The sequence below is a fragment of the Orbicella faveolata genome, unplaced genomic scaffold (assembly GCF_042242905.1).
Source record: "Orbicella faveolata isolate gen_17 unplaced genomic scaffold, um_ofav_v1 contig_12, whole genome shotgun sequence".
Classification (NCBI taxonomy): Eukaryota; Metazoa; Cnidaria; class Anthozoa; order Scleractinia; family Merulinidae; genus Orbicella; species Orbicella faveolata.
Window position 1 is genome coordinate 24,382,501 of NW_028301539.1, and position 24,902 is coordinate 24,407,402.

The 24,902-nt window shown below is 40.4% G+C and overlaps 4 protein-coding genes and 2 pseudogenes across 8 annotated transcripts; all 6 read left to right on the forward strand.

Moving 5' to 3' along the window:
- Positions 1–1,567: 1,567 nt before the first annotated feature.
- LOC149117286 (uncharacterized) lies at positions 1,568–2,949 on the forward strand (annotated as a pseudogene).
- Positions 2,950–3,106: 157 nt separating this feature from the next.
- LOC149117287 (uncharacterized) lies at positions 3,107–4,613 on the forward strand. The gene has a single exon (XM_089281231.1). It carries the CDS (start codon positions 3,249–3,251, stop codon positions 4,611–4,613), a length of 1,365 nt encoding a protein of 454 aa, XP_089137357.1. The 5' UTR covers positions 3,107–3,248.
- A 4,846-nt stretch (positions 4,614–9,459) lies between these two features.
- LOC110059540 (uncharacterized) lies at positions 9,460–12,314 on the forward strand. 4 transcript variants are annotated; one of them, XM_089282924.1, is made up of 3 exons: positions 9,460–9,744; positions 9,911–10,716; positions 11,788–12,314. In XM_089282924.1, exons 2-3 carry the CDS (start codon positions 10,017–10,019, stop codon positions 11,931–11,933), a joined length of 846 nt encoding a protein of 281 aa, XP_089139050.1. In that variant the 5' UTR covers positions 9,460–9,744; positions 9,911–10,016; the 3' UTR covers positions 11,934–12,314. The 4 variants fall into 4 exon arrangements, 3 of the variants coding, with proteins under 3 accessions (XP_089139050.1, XP_089139049.1, XP_020621908.1); XM_089282923.1 differs by lacking the exon at positions 9,460–9,744 and adding an exon at positions 9,752–9,830; XR_016205609.1 differs by lacking the exon at positions 9,460–9,744 and adding an exon at positions 10,890–11,002 and having other exon boundaries at positions 9,785–10,716; positions 11,788–11,924.
- Positions 12,315–12,453: 139 nt separating this feature from the next.
- Positions 12,454–16,039, forward strand: LOC110059541 (uncharacterized). The gene is made up of 2 exons (XM_020766251.2): positions 12,454–14,496; positions 15,399–16,039. Exons 1-2 carry the CDS (start codon positions 13,707–13,709, stop codon positions 15,542–15,544), a joined length of 936 nt encoding a protein of 311 aa, XP_020621910.2. The 5' UTR covers positions 12,454–13,706; the 3' UTR covers positions 15,545–16,039.
- A 964-nt stretch (positions 16,040–17,003) lies between these two features.
- LOC149117288 (uncharacterized) lies at positions 17,004–21,136 on the forward strand (annotated as a pseudogene). The gene is made up of 2 exons (XR_016205610.1): positions 17,004–19,550; positions 20,621–21,136. The product of XR_016205610.1 is annotated as an uncharacterized LOC149117288 (transcript).
- Positions 21,137–21,269: 133 nt separating this feature from the next.
- On the forward strand, positions 21,270–24,825 carry LOC149117289 (uncharacterized). Its single transcript, XM_089282925.1, has 2 exons — positions 21,270–23,244; positions 24,165–24,825. Exons 1-2 carry the CDS (start codon positions 22,464–22,466, stop codon positions 24,314–24,316), a joined length of 933 nt encoding a protein of 310 aa, XP_089139051.1. The 5' UTR covers positions 21,270–22,463; the 3' UTR covers positions 24,317–24,825.
- Positions 24,826–24,902: the final 77 nt, after the last annotated feature.

A 24,902-nucleotide genomic window follows, 5' to 3' on the forward strand; every position in this document is an offset into this window, starting at 1 on the left:
CAAGCGACAACGAAAACGAAACGAGTGCTTAATTCACTGTAGTGACGAAAATGGAGAGTTGTCTTCTTTAAAAGACCTTGAGTCATGGAAATCACTACTGAATGCTGCGGTTATTCGTAACCATGAAGAGGTTCTCGATATCGCGAAAACGTTAAAGGAAGGAGAGGTGCCCCAGATCTCCTATCATCGAAAATGTCGCGGTATCTTTACGATGAAAAGGGATTTACAAAAGTTGTCTCACTCTGGTATCACAGTTGAAGAACAAGGTGGCACAAGTAGCCGCAGATCTTCAGTCCGACAAACCGTGACCACGCAAAGTAGAGTCTATGAGCGAATTTGTGTATTTTGCGAGAAGACCAAATACCTCAGGGGAACCAAAACTAGAGAGGCACTGGTCCAATGTATCGACTTACGTCCTGATAACACGATCAGGAGAGCAGCTGTGGGTAGAAACGATCCACGAATACTGGCTATTGTCACTAAAGAGCTTGTCGCGGCAGAAGCGTGCTATCACAAGTCTTGTTATCGTGACTACACCCGAAACATTCAAGACGCTCTTAGCAGTGATACAAAAGAGGAAGATAAGTGTTTTCAATATACTAATGCAGAATCACAAGCCTATGAAATGCTGTTTACCTACATCAAAACAGATTTGCTACAAAACTTGAGGGTTGTTAGAATGGCTGAGCTGTATACCTTATTTACATCCTTTTTTAAATCTCAAGGAGACATGGAAATCAAAGAATCTACGAGAACCCATTTCAGAAGGAAACTTGAAGGGAAGTTTAGAGGCACACTGGATTTTGAAGATCTTTCTGGCAACAAGCGAGTTTTTGTTATTCCGCATAGTCTTTCCCGACTGGATTTAGCCAAACGTATGGAGAACTTATGAAGAAATAGTGCCAAGGAAATATCGAAGACCGCCCTCCATCTCAGAAAAGCTATCCAGGAACAAGAAATAAAGGCATCATGGCCACCCCAACCTTTCGAACTATCTGAAAATGCCGTGACCATTCCAGATGACCTCAAAGAGTTTTTGTTTACTATGCTAACTGGAAGCACTGGATGTCCGGGTTTGCAATCTTGTTCTCAAAAAGTTCAACGCCTCATAACCTCGTTTGGACAGAGCTTGGTATTTGGTGTGAGTGGTGGACGACAGAAGCCCCCGAAGTACGTCCTGCTTCGTTATGCTGTAAAATCTCTTACTAACAACGTTGAACTAATTCAAATTTTAAATCACTGTGGCCACGGGATTGCGTACTCCCAACTTGAAGAGATTAATACTGTACTTTCCCTTCAAAAGTTGGCAGCAACTTCATGCAACGAAGTTCCCCTTCCCCACAACATCCGTCCATTCATCAGTACCACTCTAGCCTGGGATAATATTGATCGTCTCGAGGAGACCTTGTCTGGTGAAGGCACGTCCCACCGAATCAATGGAATTGCAGTTCAAGCTGATCATTTTGGTCCCCAACCTCCATCAGCTTCAGAACCAATCATTGTGAAATTGAGGAGGAGAAGTATCGAGTCTGTGGATGATGAAACTGTACCTATCTATGATGCCGGCGAGCGCTGTGGGCCCCATACTAGAGGATATGTGGAGGTCAAGTTAAATCAAATCATGGAATGTGCATGGAGAAAGAACTTGCTATGGTTTTTAGTACGTATTCATGCAAGTCAGAAGCAATCCGTTCCTGGTTGGACTGGTTTCAATATTTTGGTGCGTAATAACCAAGAAGTTGCCAAGGATAACGTGGGCTATCTTCTAACAATCAATGCCCCAGCGACGAACATGTCAGCTGTGTACCAAGTCCTCATTAAGTCCCTACAGATTAAGGAAACCTTAAACCTCCAAAGCATAGTTGTTGTGTTTGATCAGGCACTGTATGCTAAAGCTACTGAGATAAAGTGGAAACACAGGGCACAGTTTAATGACCTTGTGTTGAGAATGGGTGTGTTCCATACCATTTGCACTTTCTTGTCAGTGATCGGAAAGCGTTTCCAAGATGCTGGTTTGCGAGACGTAATAGTCGAGTCTGGAGTAATTGCTGAAGGATCTGTGGCTAGTGTTCTAGAAGGCCGCACATATAATCGCGCCGTACGATTTCACAAGCTCATGTATGAGGCTCTTAACAGGCTAGCATGGATGGGATTTAACTCTTGGATTAAGGAACATCATAAAGAGAAGAAGCCTACTGTTGATGCGTTTTTAAAAGGACTGAAAGCGCTCTGTGATAACACATGTGAACAAGAATTCAAAGACACAGTGGAGAGTCCCTCATTTGAAGAAGTATCGCTTGTATACGAGCTATCTCCGACATGATAATGGGAAGCTATCGAAGTTCTGGATGTCTTACGTTGACATGGTGGAAATTTTACTTGGTCTGTTCAGAGGATCTCGGGAGGGAGATTGGGATCTTCACCTTTCATATATCAGTGAAATTGTCCCGTGGTGTTTCACATATGATAACCTTAACTACGCCAGGTACCTTTCAGCATATCTGCATGAAATGTCACATCTACCAGCAGAGCATCCGGACACCCTGGAATACTTGCGATCCGGAGGATTTTCTCTTCAGATTGGCGAAGACAACCCTTTTGGAAGAATACCTGTTGATCAGACGTGCGAGGAGACTGTCAACAAAGACACTCAAACGTGAGGAGGAACTAAAGGTTTCAGTCTAAGGCCTAATGCAGTAAGCAAATTCTACCTGGTCGCTGAATACCGGAGTACCTTCCTGAGGCAACTCAAAGATATATTACACATCAGTAGTTCTTGTTCCCAACACAAAGATCTACAACCAACAAGAATACAAAGAGATGAAGCTGATGTTCAATCTATAGTGTCAATTCTTCAAAACACTTGGCTCAACCCATTCAGCCCTGACCTTTAAGACCTCGTCTGTCTTTCCACAGGAAAAGTTGCCACTCCTGATGTAGAGCATGACTTGCTACACGCTAAAGATAAAGGAGAGGAAGCCTACAAAGCATTCCGAGAGCAACGACTTCAGTCTGATCCACCTAAAGTCACGTTCCATGATTCAATCACGAAAGCTAGGCTGAAGACTTTTACTCACTTGAACAAGAAGGTATCAGTTAAAGCTGGTAAGAACGTGATCATCAAGGCCGACAGAAGACTGTTTGCTCAAATGATTGTCATCGCAGAGAGCAGAGACTTACAGATGAGAGAAGTGTTATCCCATCCTCTCGGACCACTCCCTTGATCATTAGCTACCGCAGATGGCTTGATGCGTAAGACGAACAAAGCGTCCTTGGCTAAAGAACTGCACAAAAACGTCGAAGCAGCAGATGCCATTCCCCAACCCTCAGCAAGTGTAATAGATGGGATGGCTCTTGTCCAGTGTTTGAAAGGTGATAAGAAGACATTTGCGGCAGTTGCTGAAACTCTTCTTTGCAGAGTTCTAAACGAAGGTGGAACAAGTGACAGGATTGATGTCGTCTTCGATGATTACAGAGAGGAATCCATAAAGAACGCCGAAAGAGAGAACAGGGGTGACGGTTTAGGAAGCGAATACCGCAATATTCAAGCCGAACAGAAGGTTAAACAGTGGAGAAGATTCCTGTGTAGCTCAAAGAACAAACAAGCTTTCATAGTGTTTGTAACCGGCGAGTGGAAGAAAGAAAAGTACACAGAGAAGCTATCAGGAAAGACTCTGGTTGTCACGTGTGGCGGAAAATGCCACCAATTATCGTCTGGAATAATGCAACCTATCAGTGAGCTCGAATCAACCCAAGAGGAGGCTGACACCCGAATCCTCTTACATGCAGCCCATGCAGCTAAATCGAGGTTTGCTTCGGTCGTCATAGTATCAGAAGACACTGATGTGTTGGTACTTCTTTTGGCCTTCAAGAGCTTTATTCCTTCTTCAGTATTCATTAAAGGTGGTTCACAGACCAGAGTCAAGAACATCGATATCTCAAGAGTAGTTGAGAGGGTTGGAGCAAGTGTATGCAGATCACTGCCGGGCTTTCATGCATTCACAGGATGCGACACTGTTAGTGCTTTTGCCGGACGGGGAAAGGTTGCAGGTTATCGAATTGTAAAGCAAAATGCTGAATTTCAAGAGATGTTCCAGCATCTGGGTATGTTCTGGAATATGTCTGATCACCTGTACCATAGTCTTCAGAAATTTACATGTGCCATGTACTGCAACAACCCTGGGACAAGCGACATCAATGAGCTCCGATATCGACTGTTCTGTTTGAAGAGAGGAGACGTTGATTCCAACCAGCTGCCACCCTGCAATGATACGCTGCACAAACACTCGCTACGAGCAAACTACCAGGCTGCTGTCTGGAGACGAAGTTTACAAAGATGCCCAACCATCCCATCACCAGTGGGATTTAGCTGGTGTAGTGAAGACGACAAGCTGGTCGTAGACTGGATGGGTGGTCAGCCAGCTCCGCAAGCTGTTCTAGAACTACTATCTTGCCAGTGCAGTAGGTCCTGCAAACTTCCATCGTGCTCCTGTATTGTCAATGGGCTGAAATGTACTGATATGTGCCGGCTTCAAGATTGCAAAAACAGGCTAGATGATGACGACGATGTTTTATTCGTTGACGACAATGATGATGAAGAAAGCGAAAGGTAAGAATCTCATAACCATAGGAAAAATATGAAATAACTTTCCTTATACATACTCTTACATTCGTAAGGTTTAGTTTCGAACGATGTACTCTTTTTAATGTATCGAGTAACTGTTTGTGGTTGTCATGGCAACCGCTAAATGCTTTAAAATAACTTAGCTGTTATTTTTGTCTGAAATTAAACATGAGTCTTTGTTTACATTTAAGTGAAAATGATGCTTGACTGACGCGAAAAGGACAAGTCTCCAATGTGTTTGGTACTGGTATGGTTTCAGAATGGATGATATCAGGACAAAGAAGACTCGTTAAGGGAGCTCTTTAAAACTCATTAGCTGAATAGTTAATCCAAGCCAGTGCTAGAGTGATCTACACATGATTGAACTTTTTGACAACGTATATTGCAGTTGTTATTTTTTAAAATTAGGAAGTGAAAAGCCTTATTTTCATTGACTTTTATTGCAGTCGTGAACTCATTGATCATTTCCGTCTCCATGGCAACGAGACAACCTTAAAAAAATTTCCTTCTTTTGCAATTGAATCAATGTCCTATTCTGCTAGGCCTAAAATGTATGAAATGTTGTTTGAAGAGAATTGTACAATGGACATCGTTCAGAATCTGAAGCTGTTAACCGGATCCGTGGTCATTAGGCAGTTTAGATGACGTCATTTTATCACATGTTTAGAGCAAGAAAGCTACTGATAGAAGCTTGCTATCGTACCTTAAAATAGACTTCAGTTATTGCAGATTGAGAAAATACGTGATAGCATTGGTCCCTCCACATGGTACAAAAAAACCACTTTTGGGGGTCTTGGCCCATGGACTATAGCCGGTTTGTTAAAAAAAGCGGAACCGGAAACGCCTTTACGTCTAATTTAGTATGCAAAACGATGTCATGTGACGAAAACTCATTCGAGCATGACAAAGAAATAAGCAATTCTGATCTGAAGTCGAAAATAGTCTACTTCAGGTATAAAAGTGCAATTCTCGTCGCCTGAATCAATTGTGGAAGGCCTACCTTTCTTCTGTGGTTGAGGCTGCGACTTTTCATTGTCTTTGGAGAAGAAATTTGAAGGTGCATATCCTGTGTAATTCTGCGATCGATTTCTTTTGAGTTGTGAAACTCCCTCGAGTGTACGATGCCAAGTGGATAGTACGTTTTTTTCTTTTAAATGCCGTTCAATGGTATGAGTTTAAGGGGTCCAGCTCGTTATCATCTCCGTTTCTTTTTGTAACCTCGGCGTAGGACTCAATACTCAGGACCTTGTCAAGTTCTAGCAGCGCCATTTGTTTTAAGATATTTCCAAGATGGCGGGACTGGCACCGGCTTCGTAAGGCGTTCGTTCATTCACTACTTTGTGCAGTGTGGCGTATGTTGACTATGTTTATACACAGGAACAGAGTTGAGCTGTTTTGTTGCTTCGTTTGAAACTACCGGAAACCTGGAAACATCTATCTTCTTGAGATGACTCTGAATTTGTTGTTGTGTGGTTTTCGTTTGTTTATGTTTTACTGGACTCAGTATCATACGGATCTTGAGCAGATGTTGAAGAAAAATCGCCAAAATATTCGTCAAAATGGACACTGAAAGTTGGGAACTTCCATTAAAGTAGGTCTTCAGCCTAAAGGAGTTCATAATCGTCATTCAGAAACTAATTAATTAAATTTGTAAATTTTTTTGGAAAAAAAGCTACAATAACAACAAAGTTTTGGCAATAGTATTTGCAAAATTCTCCACACAGTGGCTTTTTGCCTTTCATTTTCCTGAAATTTTATTGATTACTTTAAACTAATCTTGAAATCTGATGGGTTGTTATGTTTTACTGGCCCATTCTCATTGGCTGAGAAAAAGATGCGATTTAGAGCAAAAAATAGTGCGATTCGTGAATAAATCGCACCATTGAGAGTCAATCAGATTGCAAGGATAACCAGTGATTTCAAAATGGATTTAAAGCTCTCAATCAGTTTACTGAGGTTCCAATTTGAGTACTAATGCTTCTCCAGATATTAACTTTAATGCTGATTCTCACATCATCAATCGTACAGTAGTTTTGTCGGAAGAAACTCAAAACGAGAAGAAAATCGAAGGAGTTGAGAAATTGTGCTTTCCTAGCGCTCCAAGCGAAATTGTCTCGGGGTTAGTAACCAGGCCTCAAATCACCATTCTTGCGAGTCACTGTTCGCTAATTTGTTCCCATGTTACCGGAGAAAAGAAGAAAAAAAAAAAAAAAAAAGAAAGAAAACACAGCAAGTCAGTTAAACAGTAAAGATTTGTGCACAACCAAAAAAGCATTTTCGTATCCATTAACATGCTCATATCCCTAAGCACTGGATGGAGACCTGGAATGGCTGTACAGCAGTACGGGGAGAGGTGGGGGAGAAAGCCCTGGCCAAACGGAGTCGCAAGTAGACACAAGTTGAAAGCTTAGGTCTACTTGCGACTCCGTTTGGCCAGGCCTTGCGTGCACTTCCTTTGAATTGCGATGACTTGCGCTCACTTTGGTCAAGATCAAATTTGCACGCAGGTCGACGGAAGTTTTTCACCGTTTGGCCACTCAACCCAAGTCAACGTAAGTTGAGAGACGTCCATTAACCTATTATTAGCCAATGAAATACAGGATATTTCTGACTTGAAATGGTTTTTATTGCGACTTGCGGGTACTTGCGAGGAAACTTGCGAGTCCGTTCAGCCACCCAACGCAACTCTCTACGCAAGTTCAACTTCCGGCCGCTTGCGACTCCTTGCGAGTCCGTTTGGCCAGGGCTTTAGTCTTGTAACCCAACCATTTTATTCATTCTATTCCACAAATCACCTAGTGTTATTTTGTGGAACTGCCAAGAATGTACCTAATAATGACAAACAATAGAAAACTACTGAAATGTTAACGTAGTAAAGCCAAACCTTCATTACCAGAAAGAGGTAAATATGACGCGTGTGTATTACTGACCCACACGCAAGATGAGTAGGAGCCAAGAGGTCATGGGCTCCTGGTAGGCGCCAGGAGGTTTTCATTGCGCGAGTCCCTGAAACTTGCAGGTTACATCATTATAGCAGAAGAAACAAAATTATGTAAACACTACCTCTACAGAATGGACAGTTAACAGTCTGTACCTCTGGTATGCTACAATGGTATATCAAAGGCACGAAAAACCTATCTCAGACTACGTAAAACTCAAACAAAAATATACAGGTGTCTTACAATTCATTTCTGCATTTCACTGTTTCCTTTGGACTAATCTCTTTTTATCATCGGCTGAGTCAGCTAACGCTCTACATTTTTGATTTTTGTAAGGGTAAAGTACTTTGGTTAACATCTCCTCTTGTTATGCTTGATGTTCTCCCATAAGAGTGTTCAAAACCCTCATTGCGAAGGTTTAGAAATACGATGCACTGTTCTTAAATACATATGTGAAAGGAGTACTTTTTTCAATTAAAGGTATACTACGAAAGGGGTAGCTTTTCGGCCAAAGTGTAAGCAAGAGGGTAAGCGGTTGGACCTCCGGGCGGAACCTCCCAGCATAAACCTTTCTAAAGTACACTCACAGGGACTTACGTATAGTATAAAAATTACTATACTTTGTTGCTTCCCATTTAGCTTATTTAGCGATGACAAAATCAACCAATTTCTTTCTTTCGTTTGGTGTCTATAAAGATGCGCTTACAAGGATCTGCGACATTACTGCAATTCGCAGCAACACATTTATTAGGCATTCTAAAAAAAGTTTTGTAAAAAAACTCGACCCAATCCCCTTGAAACGTGGCGGTGAACCAACGTGACCGGATGTTCCGATTTTAAAAATTCACAGAAAATTGTGGAAAAATCGCACGACTATAACTTTTTCACTAATGTGATCAACAACAGCAGAATTTTCCTTACGGCTAAGACAAGAATTAGGGGGTTAGGGGCACTTATACAATTTCGATTTCAATTAGCCGCCATTTTGGGCTCGTAGTCGGGAATCTTTGTCAAATATGTTCAGCAGACTATAATTTCTGCAGGTGATGTTAGATACGTTGTTTGATTAAATTAATATTAATTCGCGGAAAAGCCTGCAATTTCACCACAATATGGGCTATATGTTAGGCCTTTCCACAAATATCACGTAAAATAATAGTAACAAAAAATTCACGTAAAATCGCCAAATATCTTTCTGGACTTCTCAAAAAATTTCTAAATATCACAAAATATCTCGAAAAGCCCTCTAAATATTTTAAAAAATGAACCGATTTTGGATCACTGAGGCAAAAATTTCATTGTAGCATTGAAGGGAACAGAGGAGGAAGATTCAGACGATTCAATGTTACCGACTTGAAACGAAATTATTAGACTACATTTTTCAAGTGGAAAATCGCTGAACTGGGTTGTTTCTGGTATAGAACTGAGTACTGTTTCAAGAAATAGCGGGGAAAACATGGGTCAGTCTAAGAAAGCTCTGAATATATATTTCTAAATATCGCTAAATAACTTATCTTAATATTTTCTGAATATTTCGGGAATTTGTAAATATGCCAAACAACATTCGAATATCTGTGGACAGACTTTAAAGTATACGTCTACTGTTAATTCCCGGAAACGTCACTTTTTCTGGGAATTGAAATTTCACTTCCAGGTCACGATTGTCCCTCAGGACTTTGTACACAACTGTAGCCCGGAAGTCATACTTCAGTTCCCAGAAAAATAGGTTTCCGGGAAAACATTCCAGCCACTCAGAAAAGTGAAGGTTGATTGACTTCCATGTGTGGCCGGCCAATCATAGAGCGGAAGTGAAACTTTAGAGACAGGTGGGACAATATTAAAATAGTTTATGATCCAAACTGTGACAAACAGCTGCTGAATGACCAACAAAGGTCTTTCTCGGAAATCGACATCGAAAAAACATAATGTATTCCTTACCTGAAAGAAATAATTTTCAACGTATGGATATAAAGGAACTTCCAGTGCAGCTTAATAACATGAAGTTGAGTGACAACTGTAACGCTTTATTCTCAGCCGCAGCAATATCAATTCTTCAGCGACAGATCAGCACGAGTCGGTAATTCCTAGAAAAGATTTCAGTTTCTTTTTCCGGGAAAGCGTTCCACTCACAGAGAACAATGGCATTTGGCTGACGTGCTAGGGTTTCCTTGACACCAACAGGTAAAGGTGTTATTTGATTGGTTGATTCGGGAGCATCATGCAGGGTATTGACCGAGACGCTGGTTTCGAAGTTTTCTTGCCTTGCTGTAATTATCAAGTATTTTTTTGCCCTATATTTCTATCATTCCTTGAGCTAATTGCGTTTAAAAAACATGTCTGATTATAGAGCAAAGAAGCGCCCATGGTCAGATGAACGTGAACGAGGACACTGGAAGCGACCTCGCTCAGATGAACACGAACGACGGCAAGAAGAAAAGAAACCATTTGATTTGATGCCCCCCAACGAGAAATGCGACACATTTAAAGTGGCCTTCGACTACTACACTCCTCGAGCGCATTTTATCATTTTGCCTCGCGATAAGTCTAAACCTGGAACTGATTACAACTCGCTGGAGCCAGGAGCAAGACTGAAGGTGGTAAAGACAGCAATGGCTATGGTGTCTCACTATCATCTTGAAAACCACGCTATTTTGTCCCTCCATTTTGGCTCCTGGATAACTACAAAGAACATGTTCCACGCTCATGTTTGTTCTGACGTGAACGAGTATCTCAGTGTTTACGAGAGTAAAAAGAGAGAAATTCCCAATTGGCCATCGCGAGAGTACGTGACTAAACAATGGAAGGCGAGCAAAGATCCTAGAAATTACGCGATAAATGTTCAACAATATCCTCTCCGAACGTATTTCAAGGAAGAGGTTGAAGCTGTTACAGAGTACCGTCGATCAAAGCCAAATACAGCCGAAGCGACATTTACCCCGTCTCCCCCGTTCACCGCTATTCTCTATCATCCATCAGAACCACGGGTTGGCTTTGCTGTCGAGAAATCCGCGAAACCGAAAAGCGCCGAGTCTTTCCTTGAAGCCCAAGAAGCCATAGTCAAGTTTGCAAGTCAAAACAAGCTGACGGACATGAGCGTGAAGGGAGATGACAATGGCTGCCATGTGTGTTTGGTCCTCGACGAAAAGTCGCATGGTTAGTTCAAATCTTGTTAAGTACTTAACTTTTAAAAAGTTTATTTAAGCCTTGAACATTATCTAGTTTTTAATTTCAGTTTCAAATGCTGAATATTTACGTTTAACGTAGAAACAGGAGCAAGACTGGTTCAACCGAGTGAGGTATTTCTTTTTTTCGGTTTTTCTTGATAGGAGAGAGCGACTGTCCACGAGTTCACTGTCCACTCTAATTGTTTTCGGCCGTAGTATTCACGCCATTAACACTGATTAAAGATAGGTAAAGAATCATGTCCGACAAACAAAAGGTAATATAGAATAAGGATAAATTTTGTACGTCTTTTTAACTGGCAACTGTAGCAATCGCCAGGGCCTTCCCTAGCTCTCGGCGGTCATCATACCAGCATATCGATTCCTATAGGAATCACAGTAAGAGTGTTTGTGTTCAAAACAGTAAAGCAATTTTTCAACGTTACCTTGACTAACATCATGAAAACGATTGTTGGACTCGTCTAAGTTAAGTTTTAAGAGTATGTATCTGAATAACTTTTCTGACGACTCCTATGCAAGGTTTTTTGAAAGTTTCTCCGTTAGTCACTCAACTCATGGCGACTGCATGAACACCGGTGACACATAGAATCTTAATCAAACTCTCTATTCCTCTGTTTTCTAAGTTTTGCTTCTCTTTTCCGGTTTTGGGCGGAATTCTTAGTCGTTCAATTACTTGTTTTCTGGCTTTCAACAAACTTTGCGATCAAAAATACGCAGCTTGAACAACGTGGGCTCAAATCCACTGGAACGCAGAGAAAGAAAGCTTTACAAAACTGGCTTTTGGACTGTTCGTGACTTGAGCTAAAGTAACGTTTTGCAAACTTCTAATGTTGGCTTCAAAGTAGAACCGGCAAATCTCCTGACATATTGGCCATCAACAGTTGAATCACCTTAACTCAGACTAAAACACTCTTGTAGCGAACTCTTCTTCGAGATCCCGTATCCCTGCGTAATTTCCGTGTTAGAATAAGTATATTTTGTGGAAACAGTCTGAATAAATCGCTGCTTTTTTTTCTTCATGGCACTTAATTCAACATTGCAGGTTTCATTCTGGAAGACTCTCAGTTCCTAGTTGGATATATTCAAATCACTGGACTGAAGTTCTACAGAGATCTCTGCCCACATGACAAACGAGATGACTGGTTCGATAAATTTAGCAGTATGGAGGATTACAAAGTGTATACCTGAATCTTCCATCTTAGGTCTTCAGACGTTTAATCGTTAAGAGACTCGTTATAGTTCTTTGTTTTGTTTAGCCTAGTTTAGTCTAAGAAGCTGTTGTAATTATCTGAGTTTGCGTTTAACCATTTGATAGCCTTCTTTTTAGGACTTCACTGATTGAATTCACAAACAATCTAAAATAAAGGGACCTAGCCGAATAACTTGGAAACCAGTTACTATAGTCACTATGAAGAAAACACGAGTCTTTGAAAACAGATTAAAGACTCCCAATGTAGACATGAAAAATGTAAAGTGCACTTATAGTAAAGTACACGCATGAGCTTAGTTTCTCTGATTCCGTGATGGAATTATTGATAATAAATGTGTACATCAAGATTTCATGATTAAGACATCGCCCCAATTTTGGATGGAGTTTTCTTGGTTGAATATCAGCGACCTCTCTTTCCCGAGGTAGATATGAGGAATGTAGTGATGGAAGGAAATGCAGCGGTAGATATGTGCATATGTGCATGAAATTCCGTTAATATCTTCGCAGGAATACAGCATTTCTCCCGTGCAGGTAAGATGTTTTGCTGGTGGTATGGTCCGACGTTTCTAGTGGTAGATAATGGATTTATATTTAACACCTTGGTATAATGTACTCCCATCTCACATGAAACAGCTGTAATTATAATTCTAACGTAGCCACCTGATTTAGCAAAAATCAAAGAGAAAGTTTTCAAAATTACGCTCTTGAAATTTTCTACCACACTGCTATAAAGATCTCCCTATGGCATCTTCCAGACCTATCTCTCTCTAGCTCAGTCGTAAACAATCCATGTATAAACGTGAGAGACACATTTTAATGTCTAACTGTGGATAATGCCGTGCTGTACAATAGCCTGAATCGCTTTCAATCCTGCTATAGAAGGAAAAACTGTCAGGTTTGTATCACCGCTAATACTTCGAAAATAACGCACAAGTACATTTTGCGTAGGATTAGTTGTATTTTAAGGGCTAGTTCTTTCTGCTGCTGTTGCATATTTTAGTCTGCCCAATTAGTAAAGCACTTGTGCTCAGCTATTAAGACTGAGACTTATATAAAGTTGCCATTCATTCATTCAGGAGGTGCTTCAATGCACAAGGGAATCCCTTGAAAGCCATTTGTGCAAGCTTTGCCTCTTATGTTGCCTTGAAAAACCCGACCAAAAATTTTAGATCAATAAACTATGAGTCATGGGTGAAAAGGAAAACCTGTTTGTTAATGAATGATTCATGTGATGGTATGAAACTTGTATCAGAGAAACTGAAGTAGTATCTGGGGTAATAGCATCAAATCTATGAGCCCTCATTTTCACTTTGACGAGATCAGAGGCAAAACACGACGAAATGCATCTTCCTGCGTTTGACTGCAGAATTAGCAGGAAAATAAGTTGCTCTGCAATGTTTGCTTAGAGCATGCGCGCTGGTATAGCTTAATTTCGACAGTGACGCTCATTGAAAAGCAGGGACAGTGTCCAATCACGGGTAAGTCTATAAATACCTTGGATAATTCCTAGAAATCAGATTTTTCCGGGAAAACATTGTATACACATAAGGAAGGGAAACTTGATTGACGTGTATTCGTTGCCTTGACGCTTGGACGTAATGAAGTTATGTGATTGGTTGATTTAGAAGGATCAATCACGGAAAGGGCCGTGATACTAGATTTGAAGACCGAGTGAATTGTTTCGCAATTAAAACCATCAAGTCTTTTTATTTTGCCCTGTATTTCCCATCTCTTGCCTAATTTCTGCAAAAATGTCTGCACAAAGAGGGAAGAAGCCCTTTCACTTAGATGAACATGACCAACTAAACGCAAAAGGGGAAACATTTGATCTCTTGCCTTCAAATGCGAAATGCGACACATTCAAGGTGGTTTTCGACTACTACTCTCCTCGAGCGCATTTTATCATCGTGCCCCGCGACAGAAAGTCTATAACTAATTATAACTCCTTAGCTCCGGGAGAAAAGCTTAAGATAGTCAAGGCAGCAATGGTAATGGTTTCTCACTATGACCTGCAAATGTCCGCTACTTTGTCTCTCCATTTTGGTAAATGGGGAACTGACAAGGACAAGTTCCATGTTCATCTCTGTGTAGACGTGGAGGATTATCTCAGTATATATGATAAGAGAAAGCATGAAGTTCCCAACTGGCCCTCGGTAAGGTCCGTTACAAAAGAATGGAGGGCGTGCAAGGAACCCACGCACAGCTGTTACGTGAAAAATGTTCGACAGTATCCTTTCAAAACATATTTCAAGGATGAGGTTGAAGCTGTCAGAAATTACCGTCGAACGGAGGCAAGGACGAATACAATTGGTTCCCTGGCAATCCCATCTCCGCCGTTCACCGCCATTCTCTTCCATCATTCAGAACCAAGGGTTGGCTTTGCTGTCAAGAATGATGCAACGGCAAGAAGCGCCGAGGCTCGCCTCAAAGCCCAAGAAGCCATAATCGGATTTGCCAGCCAGTACAAGCTCACGAACATCCACGCAAGAAGTGAGGATGACGGATGCCATGTGTGTTTGGTTCTCGACGAAAAGACACACGGTTAGTTCAATTCTAGACATGTTAGAGTATCCCTTTAAGTCAGATCCAAAGATGAGATCTTTACGTCTCGCATAGCAGTTAGAAGCAAGCAAATTGACAGAATTCCTTTTGAGTAGGGCATTTATCTCTAGTAAGGGGAGGGCAGTTTTCCCCTCGAACTTGTAACGATATTTAGCTGTTTTGAGCCGTTCTTATTAGTGACAAGATAGGTAGAACTATTTGTGCTATAGCAAAACGAAACATCGTGATTAGCTGCGGTGTACTCAGCGGCAAAACATGTAAAGCAGTGAGGAGTGTAATAATCGTCTTGGACCGAAGTTAACCTCCGCGTTTGCTATTGTAGGGTTGGACAGGCTAATTATAGTCTATACCTCAAATTTTAGTACATATTTTGAGCGGAAAGTGAAATTTTTTGCGTACTGATGTGTTTCAAGCCTGCTGCTCAAAGCATATAAACGCCTCATTTCACGAGCCTCAAGTTTTCGTTTAGTTTTGGGGAAGTCTGGGACCCACCGGAAGTTTTTCTAGGTTCGTGCCCAGTCCAGGTTCTCGTCAAAACAAGATGGCGTCAGCCAGACACCTTTTCTGGTTACATAAAGACACTGTTAATGTACCAGCTTGTCGGGACGATTTCGTACGAGCCAAATCTTTTATCGTATGTTAAATACAAGAACACAGAAAAGCGAAGTGCTAAGAAAATTGAATCAGTTTTAGATCAAGGTAGATGAATAAAACAATTCTAACATCATTGTGACCGAAAAAACAAAAAAGCACCGCTAGGAACATAGAATGCCAGAATCGGTAAAAGCCTTCTAATTTCACCCAGAAAACTGAAGTCGATTATGAGCCGACTATATAGGTATAATTCAGTGTTTTTTTATTGCATTTCTTCGAAATTGCAGGATTCAATGTTGCCGCCTCTCAGTACCTTGTTGGGTACATCCAGGTCACCGGACTGAAGTTCTACAGGGATCTCTGCCCACATGACAAGCGAGATGACTGGTTCGCTCAATACAGCAGCATGAGGGATTATAACGTATACACCTAAATAAGGAGAGTATTAAGGATATCCATGTATCAACGTGAGAGGACTATAATTGTTAGTAAGTCGCTATTCTTTGCCTCTGGATCAGTTTGTATTTAGGAAATAGAAAACATGTACCGTGTTTCTATCGAACTACCCTCACCCGGACGATTACACTATACCAACTACATGATTAAATTCTGAATCAGTTTACTGAGGTTCCAATGTGAGTACTAATGCTTCTCCAGATATGAACTTAAGTGTTGATTGTCACATTAATTGTACAGTAGTTTTGTTGGAGGAAGCTCAAAACGCGAAGAAAATCGAAGGAGTTGAGTTAATATGGTTTCCTGGCGCTCCAAGCGAAATCGACATAGTATTAGTAACCAGGCCTCAAATCGCCATTCTTGCGAGTCACTGTTCGTTAATTTGCTCCCATGTTACCGGAAAAAAGAAATAAGATAAATAAAATTAAAGAAATAAGTCAGTTAAACAGTAAAGATGTGTGCACAACCAAAATAGCAGTTTTGTATCCATCAACATGTTCATATCCCTAAGCACTGGATGGAGACCTGGAATGGCTGGAGAGCAGTACGGGGTGTAGTTGGGGGTTGGGGGGGGGGGGGTGGGTGGGGGGAAGGACAGCTATTAGCCTTGTAACCCAACTATTTTATTCGTTCTATTTCCACAAATCAGCTGGTGTTATCTTGTGGAACTGCCAAGAATGTAGCTAATAATGACAAGCAATAGAAAACTGCTAAAATGTTAACGCAGTACAGCCAAACCCTCATTACCAGAAAGAAATAAATATGACGCGTGTGTATTACTGACCCACACGCAAGATGAGTAGGAGCCAAGAGGTCATGGGCTCCTGGTTGGCGCCAGGAGGTTTTCATTGCGCGAGTCCCTGAAACTTGCTAGTTACATCATTATAGCAGAAGAAACAAAATTATATAAACACAACCTCTACAGAATGGACAGTTAAAAGTCTGTACCTGTGGCATGCCGCAATGGTATATCAAAGGCGCGAAATACCTAACTCAGGCTACTTTAAACTCGAGCAAAAATATACCGGTGTCTTACAATTCATTTCTGCAGTTTACTGCTTCTTTTGGACTAATCTCTTTTTATCTTTGACTGAGTCAGCTTACGCTCTTTAATCTTTTCTCTCTACATATTTTGTTTTTGTAAGGGTATAGTGCTTTGGTTAACATCTCCTCTGGTTATGCTTGATGTTTTCCCGTAATAGTGTTCAAAAACTTCATTGTAAAGGTTTAGAAATACGATGCACTGTTCTTAAATACATATGTGAAAAGGAGTGCTTTCTTCAATTAAAGGTATACGAAAGGAGTAGCTTTTCAGTCAAAATGGTAAACAAAAGGGTAAGCGATTGGACCTCCGGGCGGCACCTCCCAGTATAAAACTTTCTAAAGTACACTCCCAGGGACTTACGTATAGCATAAAAATCGCTATACTTTGTTGGTTTCCATTTGGCTTGTTTGGCTTTGATAAAATCAACCCATTTCTTTCTTCGTTTGATGATCGCCTTGGGTCAAGAATCACCAAAGAAAGGTATAGTGTCTATAAAGATGCGCTTACAAGCATCTGCGGCATTACTGCAATTCGCAGCAACACATTTATTAGGCATTCTAGAAAAAAGGTTTTGTTAAAAAAACTCGACTCAATCCCCTTAAAACGCGGTGGAGAACCAAAGTGACACGTATTTTCCGAATTTTGAAAATTCACAGAAAATTGAGGAAAAATCGCATGAGTATAATTTTTTCACTAATGTGATCAACAACAGAAGAATTTTCCAGACGGCTGAGAAAAGAATTAGGGGTTAGGGGCAATTAAACAATTTCGATTTTATTTGGCCGCAATTTTTGGCTCGTACACGGACATCTTCCGATGTCAAACATGTCCAGCAGAATATAATTTCTGCAGGTGATGTTAGATACGTTGTTTGATTAAATTAATATCAATTCGCGGAAAAGCCTGTAATTTTACCACAATATGAGCCATACGTTAGGCCTTTCCACAAATATCACGTAAAATAACAGTAATAAAAAAAATCACGTAAAATCGCCAAAATATCTTTCTGGACCTCTCAAAAAATTTCTAAATATCACAAAATATCTAGAAAAGCCCTCTAAATGTTTTAAAAATGAACCGATTTTTGGATCACTAAGGCCAAATTTTTATTGTAGTATTGAAGGGAACAGAGGAAGAAGATTCAGACGATTCCATGTTACCGGCTTGAAACGAAATTATTAGAATACATTTTTCAAGTGGAAAATCGCTGAACTGGGTTGTTTCTGGTATAGAAACTGAGTATTGTTTCGAAAAAATGGCGAGGATAACGCGGCTCAGCCAAAGAAAGCTGTGAATATACATTTCTAAATGTCGTGAAATAACTTATCTTAATATTTTCTGAATATCTCGGAAACTTTTAAATATGCCAAAAAACATTCGAATATTTGTAGTATACGGCTACTGTTAATTCCCGGAGGCGTCACGTTTTCTGGGAATTAAAATTTCACTTCCGGGCCACGATTGTCCCTCAGGACTTTGTACACAACTGTAGCCCGGAAGTTATACTTCATTTCCCAGAAAAGGCCTTTCTGGGAAATAGGTATCCGGGAAAACATTACACCTACTCAAAAAAGTGAAAGTTGATTGACGTCCATGTGTGGCCGGCCAATCATAGAGCGGAAGTGAAACTTTAGAGACAGGTGGGATAATATAAAAATAGTTTATGATCCAAACTGTGACAAACAGCTGCTGAATGACCCACAAAGGTCTTTCTCGGAAATCGACATCAAAGAAACATAATGTATTCCTTACCTGAAAGAAATAATTTTCAACGTATGGATATAAAGGAACTTCCAGTGCAGCTTAATAACGTGAAGTTGAGTGACAACTTTTACGCTTTATTCTCAGCCGCAGCAATATCAATTCTTCAGCGACAGATCAGCAGTAGAATGGACGGGTAAACGAGTCGGTAATTCCTAGAAAAGATTTCAGTTTCTTTTTCCGGGAAAGCGTTCCACACACAGAGAACAATGGCATTTGGCTGACGTGCTAGGGTTTCCTTGACACCCACAGGTAAAGGCGTTAGTTGATTGGTTGATTCAGGAGCGTTATGCGGGGTATTGAGCGAGACACTGGTTTCGAAGTTTTCTTGCCATGCTATAATTATCAAGTATTTTTTTGGCCTATTTCTTTGATTCCTTGAGCTAACTGCGTTTAAAAAACATGTCTTATTACAGAGCAAAGAAGCGCCCAGATGAACACGAACGACGGCAAGAAGAAAAGAAACCATTTGATTTGATGCCCGCCAACAATAAATGCGACTTATTTAAAGTGGAATTCGACTACTTTACTCCACGGGCGCATTTTATAATTTTACTGCGTGATAAGTCTAAACCTGGAACTGATTACAACTCGTTGGAGCCAGGAGCAAGACTGAAGGTGGTAAAGACAGCAATGGCTATGGTGTCTCACTATCATCTTGAAAACCACGCTATTTTGTCCCTCCATTTTGGCTCCTGGATAACTACAAAGAACATGTTCCACGCTCATGTTTGTTCTGACTTGAACAAATATCTCAGTGCTTACGAGAGGAAAACAAGAGAAATTCCAAATTAGCCATCGCGAGAGTACGTGACTAAACAATGGAAGGCGAGCAAAGACCCTAGAAATTACAAGAAAAATGTTAAACAGTATCCTAAACAAACGTATTTCAAGGAAGAGGTTGAAGCTGTTAGAGAGTACCGTTAATCAAAGCCAACTACAGCTGAAGCGACTCTTACCCCGGCTTCACCGTTCACTGCTATTCTCTATCATCCATCAGAAACGCGGGGTGGCTTTCCTGTGGACAAATCGGCGACACCGAAAAGCGCCGAGTCTTTCCTTGAAGCCCTAGAAGCCATAGTCAAGTTTGCAAGTCAAAACAAGCTGACGGACATGAGCGTGAAGGGAGATGACAATGGCTGCCACGTGTGTTTGGTCCTCGACGAAAAGTCGCATGGTTAGTTCAAATCTTGTTTAGTACTTAACTTTTAAAAAGTTTATTTAAGCCTTGAACATTATCGAGTTTTTAATTTCAGTTTCAAATGCTGAATATTTACTTTTAACGTAGAAACAGGAGCAAGACTGGTTCAACCGAGTGAGGCATTTCTTTTTTTCGGTTTTTCTTGATAGGAGAGAGCGACTGTCCACGAGTTCACTGTCCACTCTAATTGTTTTCGGCCGTAGTATTCACCCCATTAACATTAAAGATAGGTAACAGAATCATGTCCAATAAACAAAAGGTAATATAGAATAAGGATAAATTTTGTACGTCTTTTTAACTGGCAACTGTAGCAATCGCCAGGGCCTTCCCTAGCTCTCGGCAGTCATCATACTAGCATATCGATTCCTATGGTAATCACAGTAAGAGTGTTTGTGTTCAAAACAGTAAAGCAATTTTTCAGCGTTACCTTGACTAACATCCTGAAAACGATTGTTGGACTCGAATAAGTTAAGTTTTAAAAGTATGTATCTGAATAACTTTTCTGACGACTCCTATGCAAAGGTTTTTGAAAGTTTCTCCGTTAGTCACTCAACTCATGGCGACTGTATGAACACCGGTGACACATAGAATCTTAATCAAACTCTCTATTCCTCTGTTTTCTAAGTTTTGTTTCTCTTTTCCGGTTTTGGGCGAAATTCTTAGTCGTTCAATTACTTGTTTTCTGGCTTTCAACAAACTTTGCGATAAAAAATAGGCAGCTTGAACAACGTGGGCTCAAATCCACTGGAACGCAGAGAAAGAAAGCTTTACAAAACTGGCTTTTGGACTGTTCGTAACTTAAGCTAAAGTAACGTTTTGCCGAAAACTTCTAATGTTGGCTTCAAAGTAGAACCGGGGAATCTCCTGAGATATTGGCCATCAACGGTTGAATCACCCTAACTCAGACTAAAACACTCTTGTAGCGAACTTTTCTTCGAGATCCCGTATCCCTGCATAATTTCCGTGTTAGAGTAAGTATATTTTGTGGAAACAGTCTCAATAAATCGCTGTGTTTTTTCTTCATGGCACTTAATTCAACATTGCAGGTTTCATTCAGGAAGACTCTCAGTTCCTAGTTGGATATATTCAAATCACTGAACTGAAGTTCTACAGGGATCTCTGCCCACATGACAAGCGAGACGACTGGTTCGATAAATTTAGCAGTATGGAGGATTACAAAGTGTATACCTGAATCTTCCATCTTAGGTCTTCAGACGTTTAATCGTTAAGAATCCGTTTATAGTTCTTTGTTTCGTTTAGCCTACTACAGTCTAAGAAGCAGTTGTAATTACCTGAGTTTGCGTTTAACCATTGATAGCTTTCTTTTTAGGATTTCACTGATTGAATTCACAAACAATCTAAAACAAAGGGACCTAGCCGAATAACTTGGAAACCAGTTACTATAGTCACTATGAAGAAAACACGAGTCTGTGAAGACAGTCAGATTAAAGACTCCCAATGTAGACATGAAAACTGTAAAGTGCACTTATAGTAAAGTACACACGAGCTTAGTTTCTCTGATTCTGTAATGGAATTATTGATAATAAATGTGTGCATCAAGATTTCATGATTGAGACATTGCTCCAATTTTGGATGGAGTTTTCTTGGTTGAATATCAGCGACCTCTTTTTCCCGAGGTAGATATGAGGAATGTAGTGATGGAAGGAAATGCAGCACAATGCAAAGGTAAACTGAGCAGCGGTAGATATGTGCATGAAATTCCGTTTATATCTTCGCAGGAATACAGCATTACTCCCGTGCAGGTAAGATGTTTTGCTGGTGGTATGGTCTGACGTTTCTAGTGGTAGATAATGGATTTATATTTAACATCTTGGTATAATGTACTCCCATCTCACATGAAATAGCTGTAATTATAATTCTAACGTAGGCACCTGATTTGGCAAAAATCAAAGAGAATGTTTTCAAAATTACGCTCTTGAAATTCTCTACCACACTGCTATAAGGATCTCTCTATGAATAGTATCTTCCAGACGTATCTCTCCCAAGCTCAGTCGTAAGCATGTACAAACGTGAGAGACACATTTTAATGTCTAGCTGTGGATAATACCGTGTTCTACAACAGCCTGAATCGTTTTCAATCCCGCCATAAAAGGAACAACTGTAAGGTTTGCATCACCGCTAATACTTCAAACATAATGCACAGCTACGTTTTGCTTAGGATTATTTGTATTTTAAGGGTTAGTTCTTTCTGCTGCGGTTGCTGCAAGTGATTCAATGCACAAGGGAATCCCTTGAAAGCCATTTGTGCTAGCTTCTACTCTGATGTTGCCTTAAAAAGCCCTGGTTACAAAACAAATCAGATTAATAAACTATGAGTCATGGTGAAAATGAAAACCTGTTTAATAATGAATGATTCATATGATGGTATAAAATTTGTATTAAAGAAACTGAACTATGGATTAGTAACATCAAATCCGTAAGCTTTCATATTCACCTTGAGGAGAACAAAACGTGACGAAATGCATCTTCCTACGTTTTACTACAGAATAAGCAGGAAAATAAGTTGCTCTGCGATGTTTGTTTAGAGTATGCGCGCTGGTACAGCTCAATTCCGACAATGACGCTCATTGTAAAGCAGGCACGATGTCCAATCAGGGGCAAACTTATAAATAAATGGGTTATTCCTAGAAACGAGATTTTTCCGGGAAAACATTGTATACTCATAAGGAAGGCAAACTTGATTGACGTGTACGCCTTGCCTTGACGCTTGGATGTAAAGAAGTTATGTGATTGGTTGACTTAGGAAGACCATCACGGTGCGGACCGAGATACTGGATTTGAAGACCGAGTGAAATGTTTCGTAATCATAACCATCAAGTCTTTTAATTTAACCCTATCTTTCACATTCCTTGCCTTGTTTCTGAAAACATGTGTGCATCCAGAGGAAAGAGGCCCTTTTACTTAAATGAACATAAACGACCAAAGAAAAAGAGGGAACCGTTTGATCTCTTGCCCGCAAGTGAGAGATTCGAGACATTCAAGGTAGTCTTTGACTACTACACTCCTCGACCGCATTTCATCATTGTGCCTCGCAATAGTTCTGGCTCCAAAGCCCCAGGGGCAAAGCGTAAGATAGTCAAGGAGGCAATGGCGATGGTCTCCTACTATACTGATCTGCAACAGTCGGCTATTCTGTCTCTCCATTGTGGTAACTGGGGAACTGACAAGAAGAAGACTCATGCTCATCTCTGTGTAGACGTGGAAGTCTATCTCCGTATATATGATAGGAGGAAACGTAAAACTCCACACTGGTTCTTGGCACATTACGTTAACAAAGAATGGAGAGCGTGTGATGATGCCACGCACAGCAGTTACGTGGAAAATGTTCGACAGTATCCTTTCAAGACGTATTTCAAGAAAGAGGTTGCAGCTGTCAGAAATTACCGTAGAACAGAGGCGAGGACAAGTCCAGTTGGTCCCTCGGCGATCCCGTCTCCACCGTTCACCGCTATTCTCTACCATCCAAAGGAACCAAGAGTTGGTTTTGCTGTCAAGAATTGTGTAACAGCAAGAAGCGCCGAGGCTCGCCTTGAAGCCCTAGAAGCCATAATCGGGTTTGCGAGCCAGTACAACCTCACCAACAGCCCGCAGTCAAGAAGCGACGATGACGGATGCCATGTCTGTTTGGTTCTCGACGAACAGACACACGGTTAGTTCAACTCCAGACATGTTAAAGTATCCTTTTAAGTCAGTTCAAAAGACGAGATCTCTACGTCTCGCGTAGAAGTTATAAGAAAGCAAATTGACAGAATTCCTTTTGAGTAAGGCATTTATCTCTTGTAAAGGAAGGGCAGTTTTGCCTTCGAATTTGTAACAATTTTTAGTTGTTTACAGTCGTTATTATTAGCGACAAGATAGGTAAGAGTATTTGTGCTTTGGAAAAATCGAAACATCGTGATTAGCTGCGGTGTACTGAGCGGCAAAACATGTAAAGCAGTGTGGAGTGTAATAATCGTCTTGGACCGAAGTTAACCTCCGCGTTTGCTATTGTAGGGTTGGGCAGGCTAATTATAGTCTATACTGCAAATTTTAGTGCATATATTTTAGCGGAATGTGAAATGTTTTGCATATCGATGTGTATCAAACCTGCTACTCAAAGGAAATGAACGCCTAATTTTTTACGAGCCTCAAGTTTTCGTTTAGTTTTGAGGAAGTCTGGGACCTACCGGAAGTTTCTCTAGGTCCGTGCCCAGTCCAGGTTCTCGTCAAAACAAGATGGCGTCAGCCAGGTTAGAGGAAGACACCCTTTCTGATTACATAAAGACACTGTTAATGTACCAGCTTGTACCTTGCTTGTTAAATATAAGAACACAGAAAAACGAAATGCCAAGAATATTATATCAGTTTCAGATCAAGTTAGATCAATAAAACAATGCAAACATCTTTCTGACCGAAAAAACCAAAAAAAAAAACCAAAAAAAAAAAAACCAAGCACCGCTAGGAACATAAAAATGCCAGAATCGGTAAAAGCCTTCTAATTTCACCCAGAAAATTGAGATCAATTATGAGCCGACTATATAGGTATAATTCAGTATTTTTTTAAGGCATTCCTTCAAAATTGCATTGTAGGTTTCGTTCTGGAAGACCGTGACTCCCAACTCCTTGTTGGGTACATCCAGGTCACTGGACTGAAGTTCTACAGGGATCTATGCCCGCATAACAAGCGAGACGCCTGGTTCGCTAAATACAGCAGCATGGAGGATTATAACGTATCCACCTAAATAGGAAGAGTTAAAGAATTTCCGTGTATCAATGTGAGATAATTGTTAGTAAGTCGCTAGTCTTTGCCTTTGAATCAGTTTGTATTTACAACTGGTACCTAAGTAAATAAATTCACCGAGAACTGTGAGGTTTTTTTTACCATAGAAGCCACTGTTTTTAGCCATATCTTGAAGCTAATTTTGTGATTTTTAATTCATTTTCGTTGCTGTACACATTGGCAAAATATTGAACCAAATGCTGAATTGTTTTCCGTATTCAGAACTGACCTCAGGAGAGGTCTAAGTTAAAAATGTAAACATGATTTAGCAAATGAAAAGAATTTATTGAATTTCAGGATTTGTAAGATAGCACAAGTGTCCACTTTTTGGAAAAATCAAGCATAAGTTATCAGTTTCGAAATAGAATGAGTAAAGATTGCTAAGTTTTCCTGTAAACAAAGAAATCCTGAAAAAGTAGCTTTGTTTTTACTAGGTGTTTGTTGAAATAAAAAATCTCTTAATCAATAAAACACGCCTTAATTTTGATTTTCGTCGTTCCAGTCTCGTTATCCTTCTGAAGTTCAGTGGAGGAGAGAGGTACAACATC